Source organism: Pholis gunnellus, assembly GCF_910591455.1.
Source record: "Pholis gunnellus genome assembly, chromosome: 11".
Lineage (NCBI taxonomy): Eukaryota > Metazoa > Chordata > Actinopteri > Perciformes > Pholidae > Pholis > Pholis gunnellus.
Genome location: NC_136538.1, coordinates 10310860 through 10320536, shown reverse-complemented (window position 1 = coordinate 10320536; position 9677 = coordinate 10310860). Strand labels below are relative to the sequence as shown.

The following is a 9677-nucleotide window of genomic DNA, read 5'->3' as shown; positions in this document are numbered from 1 at the left end:
GTTGCGTTGGTAAAGGAGGAGCGCTGCTTTTCTTTTTCTCTAGTCTACCGGAGGGGAAAACTACCATCAAGCAATTTGTAAAAGCCAGACCGGTTGCGTCACTGCCTCCTCCATAGTATAGTCTATACGCGCAACACCACGACTCTCCAGCTGCATTAATCACAGCGTTATTCTCCAGTTGCTCTGTGGCTCACTGACGTGAAAGCAAACCTGTTCGTCCAACACTTACACAATGCGTGTTAGTTCGATTTATGTTACTCTGGCACGTGGATTAGGAGGTTTTGCGAAAGAATCGTCACAGACAAATAGAGTGTTTTCTTCTCTCCGCTGGACTGATGGTGTTGTAAAAAAGAAAGGTAGGCTGCTGTACTGCGCGCTCCCCCCCACACCACCACTTCTGTTGTACAGTGTCTCCAATTTTTTCACAGGGGAGGAATCCTCTCCTCCGTCACAGATGTTGCCCGGAGAGCCTTTTCTACCAGCAACTTAGTGCGCAACTCAAATGCTGCCAAAGGGACACGCGCTTTGGCGTGCTTCAGCGGGCAGACCACTTCCAGATAATCTCCGTTTACATTGGCCTATACTCTGCAAGATACCCAAGAGTTCCCGTTGTGCCGGCTGTGCGTCATCTATGCCTGATTAGACTTGCAGTCTGACGTCGCCCAGCACCATTCAAGCTAAACACCTCACACAACGTTGAACATTTAAATTGATATTCAAAAGGACAAGAAAAGGAAATGACGGAAACCACCACCTTAAGACGCGGATCAACAAGTTGCCTCCAGTGCGTAACTTCCATCTGAGCGGGGTTCGAGCATAATCCGCGACGCACATGATCGACAAATAACCTTTATCTGCAAATAGTTCTCATTTGTCAAGAGAAACAAGCCCCGGGCTGTCCCCGGAGTCGCATCTTGTCCGACAGCGGCGGGATTCAGGAGCTGACCCGGCTCCATGCCTCGCTGCGTCTCCAGGTGCTTGGCTGGCCACCACATGGTAACTTTGCGCACACAGCACGCTGCAAAGAGGACATCCAGAGAAGGGATCTGAATGAATGGGACTGAGATTTATTCGCGTTTCTCTTTTCGCCTCCCCCAGACTGTTGTTTGTGTTGTATATCCTGCCGGTTGAAGGTGTCTCACATTATCAGCAGCTATCGATTCAGCGGTGGATAGATCCATCACTCGAGCAGCAAATGTCGAAGAAACGGAAAAGTCCTGACGACCAGGACTGTGAGGAATCTCCGCCAGCTGGATGCAGCGACCAAGGTAGGAGTCATGGTCAGAGATGAGTGAACGTTGAGCTGTTGCAAGAGTGCAGGCATGTGATATCTTCAGGGACTGTTTGATGAAACTACAGAGCATTTCTTAGTAGGAACTACAGGTTTACTGCAAAGTCAGAGGCACCATGCAGCACTTGGTTAAACCCTCATGATGCACAGCCACTACAGCTGTTAACTTCATATTTTAAACCTGGCTGTACAGAGACATGATGCAATGCCTCTCCACTAAAATAAGTATTTTATCCCTAGAAAACAATCTTGTGTGTTGCTGCAGATTACTTTCTGTAATCTCTCATCAGTCCTCAGTGGAGTCACATTGTGTTTCATCAGGTTTGGTTGCAGAACAGACTTTCATCTTCAGCTACAGCAGAAAGTGTAGGCAACTGTGGCATCAGAGTTGTTGCCACTATCACTCAGGCAAAGAAGGACCTGTTGATTCAGAAACAGCATTGTATGGATGGCTCACCTATATCACTATTTCCAGTTCCGTTGTAAACGTGGGGTTGATTTATGGTGTTGCAGTGTGTGAGTTCTGAGGGATAATCACAGCCAGATCTACCATCATGGTGTCCCTGGTGTGTGCACCCAGAGGCCCGGCACGCTAGCGCACCCTTTTATGTGCACAGAGAAAATAGAAATAAACAGTTGTGGATGCAAATAATAACCAGCAGCACAGACCAGGCACTCCGTGTACAATTCCATTGGTAAATTAAACAAAATAAAACAACAACTTTCTTTAACTAAAAGAAGAGCCATGATTGGCAATAATAAACTGCACATGATCAATAGTAACATTGTTTAGTCAGTGTGATAAATAAATGCCAGATTAACTACTTTCAATATTCTAATATCAATAAATAGTAAAAATGTAAAAGACACCCAGACTGAAAGTGATGCAAAACTGTTTGTGTCTCATTTTGGTCATTGTGTGTCTCTTTGTAATCGTATGACTGACCTTTCACCAAGAAATGAAAAATAGCACTTCACACAATCGCATCGGGCATCGGTAGGCCTGTTCAGTAATCCATGGTAACAAGTCACAACTGGTCGGGGGTTAACCAGAGGGGGCATGCACTATCCCTCTGGCTCCGCCACTGATAAACTCTCATTGATTGATGTCGATCCTGCATTGAGAAGAGGGTTATTTTCCACTGCTGCTTACTTACTTACCGCTCTCTGCATTTACCAACAGGCACACAACAAGGTCTCTACACACACTTACTGTAACAAACTGTGTTGTTACATGTCAGGCCACTCTGAAATTTAACCCCTGTTTGTGAAAGTCTTAATCTAGTCATTGGGATGATCACATTGCCTGAGTGTAAAATATCAATCAGGTGGTAAAGAAAGGCCAGAATAAACAAAATCCCGTCCTGTTCTTAGGTTATGCTTTACTTATAGTGCCTGTGATCTGTGCCCTGTGTAGTTGAAAACATTGGTTCAGCACATCATTTACTTTCAAATTCAAGCATTCCTCATTTACAAGAGACAGCTTTTGAAATGCTTCGATGGGCAGTGTGTGTGGCTGCTATTATGCTGGCAAACACATGACATGAGTTGTAAGTTCAAGGCCAAGAACAGCATCACCTTCAAGCAGAGAGTCGTGCCTGCCAGCATGAATAGTGCTGTAGCAATGGAAACGGCTTGTGCGTGTGTTGGGCGTGTTTGGTGTTTCCTTTGCATCACATTATTGAAGTTTAAAGCTACGTTTGTCATGTTCAGATTTGGGAAATATGTAATTAAGCATGTATACATCCTTTCATCTCAGCTTGTCTTTTACTTTTTGACTAGATCAGTCTTATTACCTCTGAAACCTCTGGAATTTACTCTTGTTTTGTGTCATGTAACATCATAAAGTTTGACACTTAAAAGGATCTGTTCACCCTCTTTACAAAGCAATGTGCCTGTAGTAATGCCAATGCTAGAAATGTTATCAGCAGCATGTATTTCCAGAAACGGTGCCAAGTGTCCAGTTTTCATAAGAACCAGTTCTTTGGTAGAAAGTAGGTTCAATACAAACTGTAGCAGTGAGGTCTGTGGATTCTCTTTAGAAACATTTATTCTAGAAAGAGATATTGCAGTTTTTTTTTCATCGCTGTGAGCACCACAAACAGAATTTCGTTTACCTCCATTGTATTAGCGCGGAGGCAGAAATCTCAAAACCTGGACAAATTAAAGCACATTCATCTGCATGGTTGGATAGACTTGTTTTTGGTAAGTTGAGTAAATTGACCCTTTTAAGACTTCAATATAAACTCAAAGCTGCAGTGCAAGAATTACAGTCAATATTATGGCTTCCTCGGGCCTACAGACTTGTTTGTTTGCACTGAAGACGTGACCTGTTTGCATCACAGTCTTTGGCTCTGTATCTTTTTGGGTCCATGCCCAAATGAGAGTTTCCCTTGGCTAACATGGAAGGAGAGCCGTGCGCTTCCTTCCCCGACTGCGCCTGGCATCTGTGACTACTTAGGGGGTACACACCCACTGAACCCCTCCTGCTCAAGATTCTGCATGCTTTGATGCAGGTTGGCAGCACTACATTGTACACAGAACACTGTCATAGCAAATGTGGAACAGAACACTTGGCTTTTCATACACACTAAGGAGTCATTTATGAAGAATGGAGAAGTTCTTAATAAAAAAAAAAAAACAGGCAGTCGTGCATAATCACTGCTTTAAACAAAACATCTTAAAATGAACTAAAACGTGTTGAACAGTTTTGTCCAAACTAAATGGCTGCTGGTACAAAAAGCAGACAAATATAATAAAGCTGTGGTATATTTGTGCATCATGAACTGAACCTGAAAACTAACACCGGTCATTTGTGCTGCTTCTGTCGCTGCTCCATTCACGGCCTCTGAGGGCTGCACGCTCATATTTTCTCATGGAGATCGTTTTTGTTCGCTCAGATATCCCCGGTGAGGCCAGGAGGGGAGGCGTAGAAACAGGGGCATTGAGATTCATATCAGGACCACCACAATGCTTTTTTGTCTTGCCTCTCGGTGTGCAGCCTGGACCTGTCCATTACAGGGCCACTCCTGGGTGCCCCCTCCAGGCCCCTGGCCACCAACCACCACCACAGCTGGTCAGCAGGCCTTCAGCTGTGCAAATGACCAGCTATCTTCCTTTATAGTAAGATACCAGTGCAAAGCTCGGCATGAACCTTGATGTCTGAAAACATTGCTCATTGAAATCTGTATTTTTTCGTTGTTCCTGGTGAATGGTAATGTGAGATAATTGAGCTGTAACGAGCATTCGTTCACAATGATTGTACATACAATATGGACTGGACGCTCTGCCTCTATGCACAGCAATACACCAATAATATTAAGAATAAAAGAGATTCAGTATTTATTTATTTTTTAAAGCCATCCTACAAATAATAAAATAAGAGATCATTTATGTATTTGTTCTTACCTAAACTGCTTGACTAATTAAATGCAGACAATAGATAAAGTGAGGAAAATGGTTTATTTACACGATTTGATTAAGTTCTGTTTGGGTTGAGACGCGGCGTGATTCGGCAGTTGTTGAACACAGTGGATGATATTGTGATGAGTATACGTACAATGAGATGGATTAAAAAAAGTGTGGGGCTGTACAGAAATAAGAATGTCTCATACTCATAAAGGCATCTGTGTTTTGGGCCTTTGGTGATAACGGTTCACTGCAAAAGGTACATATCACAAAGAGTCCACCTCTGCCAAGACCAACTTATCTCGTTATAACGTGAAACATTGTATGTTATAACAATAATTTATCAATTTATTGTGCATTGTACAAGTTTCAACAAAACAAACTCCATGAAACAGCTTAAGTATTGCCTCAAAATCTTGAAACTTTGTACATCGCTTTTTTGATCTAGGTCAATAAAATGTGGGGAATTTAAAAAAAAAGAGTTTATGGGTAGACAGATAACAATTTATCTGTGTCATCTTTGTTTTCCTGTAACGGACCCATTGGAGCAAATAGTTGCCATACATCTTCTCCATTGTAACAATGATGGTGCTCCCACATTACTGACAGTAGATCAAGAACAACATTACAAAATGGCCTCCGCTTACAGGAACAAAAAAGGCCCTGTTCCTATGAGACAGAAGGTCAGTGCGGTTGTGGCCAGTTAGAATTTCTCTTTCTCTTTGAATTCGAGTGTTGAGAGAATAGTTCCAGATCCTGTGGATTGGTTTTGTCCTCATAGATTAAACTGAGCAACAGCTCGGCGTCATACACTGTCCAAGCTTTCCAGCGGTGTACCATGTGCGTCTCTTTAGCTTGGCTTTGTGCCCACGATGTTGAAAGTGCAGCAGGGCCGTTCGCCACCATCGTGACGCCACAGAGCACTTAGTGTACAAAACCCACACGCAAACTCGCATACATTCAAACGCTCACACGTCTTCGTGAATATTCCTGTCCATGTTCTTCTCTGAATTGAGCAGCCGCTCACAGCTGCAGTCTATGAGGGCCGTGGCTGCAGACGGTTGGGAACAAACTCAACTTGTGCAAGAATACCACTTGGTGGTCGTAATGTGTATTGCAGGTCACAATAGTGCACACAAAGATTATCATAAGGATAGAATCAAAACGTCTTTGATTTCATCCAATTTGTAACAGTTTTACATTTATACTAAATGTTGACCTTTACCCTCGCAGTTGGTAAATGTCTACATCAGTGTCCTCAGACAGTTGGACACTAGGTGGAGCTAAAGCATTGAGGTGAAATGGAGGGAGTGGCGTCGGAGATATTCAGCACGGAGCGCACAACCAGTAACTATGGATTAACACATTTATTTTCTTTCAAATTGTTATTATTTTTTACAGACTTGGTAATCACTGCTAACAGGTTCCACAAAATAGATTCATATGATCCTTTCATGTCAAAAGAGGTTTCACTGGCACAGTTCTTAAGTCAACTAGCAGAAAACACTAAATCCATCTTATTGTTTATCAGTAATTGTTGTACAATACACTGAGGTTATTGGTTTTCAATTACAGTTTAATTTCGACAGCAGTGTTGAACTAGGTTAAGTCTTTTTTATTACAAGTTTGCATTCTAAAATACAATAAATCAGAAAAACAATGCTGTAGTTTCAAATCGAGTAAGGGCTAGATAAGGCTAGAGTGTGTGTGTGTGTGTGTGCAGTTTAGTTCATGAATGGATTGTATCCATGTGTTATCAGTAAAAAGGCAGACCTGACGTCTGGTTGCTTGGCCGTCTTGGCCTGTTCTGATCTCCGCTGTGCAGAGAGATTGACAGGCCTGTACGTCAGCACCCATATTTCCCACCTATGATCACACTGACTCTGTTTGGCTCCTGATGAGGGCTGCAGGCAGCCAGCGAGGGCTCGTCCCTCCTGCCACTCCCCAGATTATTTTTCGTTTAATACCGACCTCTCTTTCTTTCTCTCTTTTGGAAGCATTTCTCTTCGAAGGCATAAAATTAGTTTGTCAACTCATTCAAATGAACAATAATCAAATTGACTTTCTTACTTGCGTCGGTCACTGTGCTTTTCTTCCCACCTAGCTGCTGTTAACATTGAATAAAACTGAACCAAAAAAATACAATTTAAGCATTTGATCATTATTACATGATCATCACAATGTTTTCACATTTTGTATAACAATGCAGTTAGGGTGATACTACTTATTATTTGTCCTGATGACATAAAGGCTCATCAGGCAGGTTGTGGGTAAATTAAACAGGGTGAGTACAAAATTATAAAATGTAAAGTACATATTTATATATTTTCATTTCATTTGTAAATGTCGTGAGCTGTGTTGTTGTGTTTAAAGATGATTTCCTCTTGGTGTGTGTTAATGTGTAATGCTTGTACAAAAAGCAGAATCAAAGTCAGTCAGCAGCTCCTCACTGTATACACACCGTACAGCGTCACACACACTGACAGGCTGTGTGACATCACTCAGCTGTAAGTAATGATCCGATCTGTGTGTTTGGCGGTTAAAAGGCTTACACTTGACCAGGACATTGTTTGGCTTCTCAGCTCAGAGATCAACACACGTATCAGCATCGTATAGCACCAAGGGAGGGTGTTTGCCTTTTGTAAAGCCAGGAACTCGTGTGTGTGTGTGTGTGTGTGTGTGTGTGTGTGTGTGTGTGTGTGTGTGTGTGTGGGAGGGAGCAGAGACCCGGTGTGATGCAGTGGTTAGAAGTATTCAGATCCTTTACTTAAGTAAAAGTAGTAATACCACAGTATGAAAAGCTTCCTTCATTTTAAATATATATATATTTTATAAGTAAAAATCTAGCATTTCAAATCTTATTAGATCAAATGCATAATTATTAGTACTCATCATGCAGAATGGCTCATTATATATAATATACAGATGTGTAACTAATATTGCAGCTGGTAAAGGTGGGGTAGTTTCAACTTTAATACTGCTGGGGAGCTAAACAAGATATTAATATTATATTTAATTTGAACAATCTAAATCTGCAAAGTAACTAGTAACTAAAGTTTTCAAATAAATGTAGTGGAGTGAAAATACAATATTTCCCACCAAACAGAGCAGAAGTGTAATGTAGCATAAAATGGTAAAACCCCAGTGAAGGACCTCAAAAATGTACACGAGTACTTGAAGAGGTGTCTTTAGCTCCACCCCACAACTGGTTTGATGGGGAGCTGATGAGGTCATGGCTCGTGTCTCCTGCTTGTGTCATCACCTATAGGATGTAACTCCTGCCAGCAGAGCTGCAGCTGCTGCTCTCACTGTTCCAACAGTGTCAGAGGCACACAAAAAAACACCTAAATCTGAATAATGTTTTAGCTGTTATGTTGATAGAAATCCTCACGCCAGTCAGCAGACCTGCGGTGGAAAGCAACATTTGAATGAAGAATATGGATCATAAGCTGAAACAATAGCATTTCAATGTTTACTTTCTCATTTTATTATAGGACAACATTTGCAGCTGTCTGTGTGTTTTATATACATGAGTGAGCTCAACACGTCATCGCACGTGCCCGCTCTCATGTGCACATCCGAGGAGACACATTTGACCCCCTGTTTTGCATGTTTTACAAGATTGCACAGTGAAGCGTTTCACACGGCTGAGTGACGTCAGCAAAGTGAACGAGCACTGTTTGTTTTGCTGTTGTTTTTTTTCTTCTTTCCCCGGCACAGACCTATGACCACATGCTCATTATCATAATCATTCGCTAGAATTACAGATGTGTTAATCTAGGTCAAAAGTGGTGCCAACAGAAAACACTGCCCGCTAATCTAAATGACCAGGATATGCATGTGAGAGATGCATGCGAGTTTGTGTGTGTAAATGTTGTGTGTATCAGAGAGAAACACATTTTGAATCTATTTCTGAATTTGTGAAAGAAATAAGGTTGTTTATTTTCTCAAAACTGCACCTTTTTTTTAGGATTTTTCCAAATGAATCAGTAAATGTTTAAGCACACTGCAGAGCCAATCCTGAGAAACACTATTTCATGCTATAACAATATAGCATAAATAGAACGTATAATTTAATTCTGGACTGGTTGCTTGATTAGCATTGCATCCTTTGATACTGATGTAAGAAAGCCATTTGGTTACTCTGGTCTCAGTTGCATCACCTATCTTGCCATATGTGGCATTTACTTTACATACACATTAGCTTGATGTTAGAATAATGTATGTTACACTGTCGCATTATGAGAAAAATGTAAAAAGCATCCTTCAATGTCAGCGCTGTATTTGTTTTGAAGGGAATAAAATACACCACTGCTGGTCCGCTAATTTAACCGTCCGAGAATAGTGCGGTATACCGTATGTGTTTAATGCACATGAATTACATCTAACCGAGTGTGTGTGTGTGTGTGTGTGTGTGTGTGTGTGTGTGTGTGTGTGTGAGAGACAAACACTCAGGCAGGCATAATTTGTGCCAGCTCTGTGACGTAGAGGACATGAGGCCCAGGTGGGTGCTGTGAGTGGCACTAACAGCATCTCCTGCTCGAGCCTGCCCCATCTCTGACTTCATTGGCTGCAGCTCTGACGCAGATACACGCACCACCATCCTCCCTCCCTCCCTGCACATTTCTTTTATCACGTTTTTTTTTTTTTACACCCATTTAAACGTTTTTTCTTTTTTCTTTTTTGATTCATGTGCTTTCTGCAGTTCCCTCTACTGCAGCGCTCCACACAAGCTCTACATTACAAATCTGCACCACCTGTCCGTTGTGCACTCTCTGAACGTGCTTTCTTCGTTTTCTCTCATGCATTGATAGAAACCTTATCAACATGTCTGTGATTTCTAATCCTCTTTCCTTTTGAATTTAATTGTGCAGCGCGAGCTCTAAATCACGGTGAGCCACTGAGCGCTTTAGAGGTGTTATATGGTCACATTAGATTTGTCAGCATGTGGCACGCGAGCAGACGACGGCATCCACTT

At 41.9% G+C, this 9677-nt stretch overlaps 1 protein-coding gene across 2 annotated transcripts in view; it reads left to right on the top strand.

The window, feature by feature from the left end:
* Window positions 1–1195: 1195 nt before the first annotated feature.
* The window catches only part of pde10a (phosphodiesterase 10A), a gene marked incomplete at its 5' end in the record, with an annotated part of 50420 nt that continues 41938 nt past the window's right edge, over window positions 1196–9677 (top strand). For both annotated transcript variants that reach the window (XM_079168288.1, XM_079168289.1), the window contains one exon: window positions 1196–1268. In XM_079168288.1, coding sequence (XP_079024414.1) covers window positions 1196–1268 — 73 coding nt within the window. The remainder of the gene's footprint in view (window positions 1269–9677) is intronic.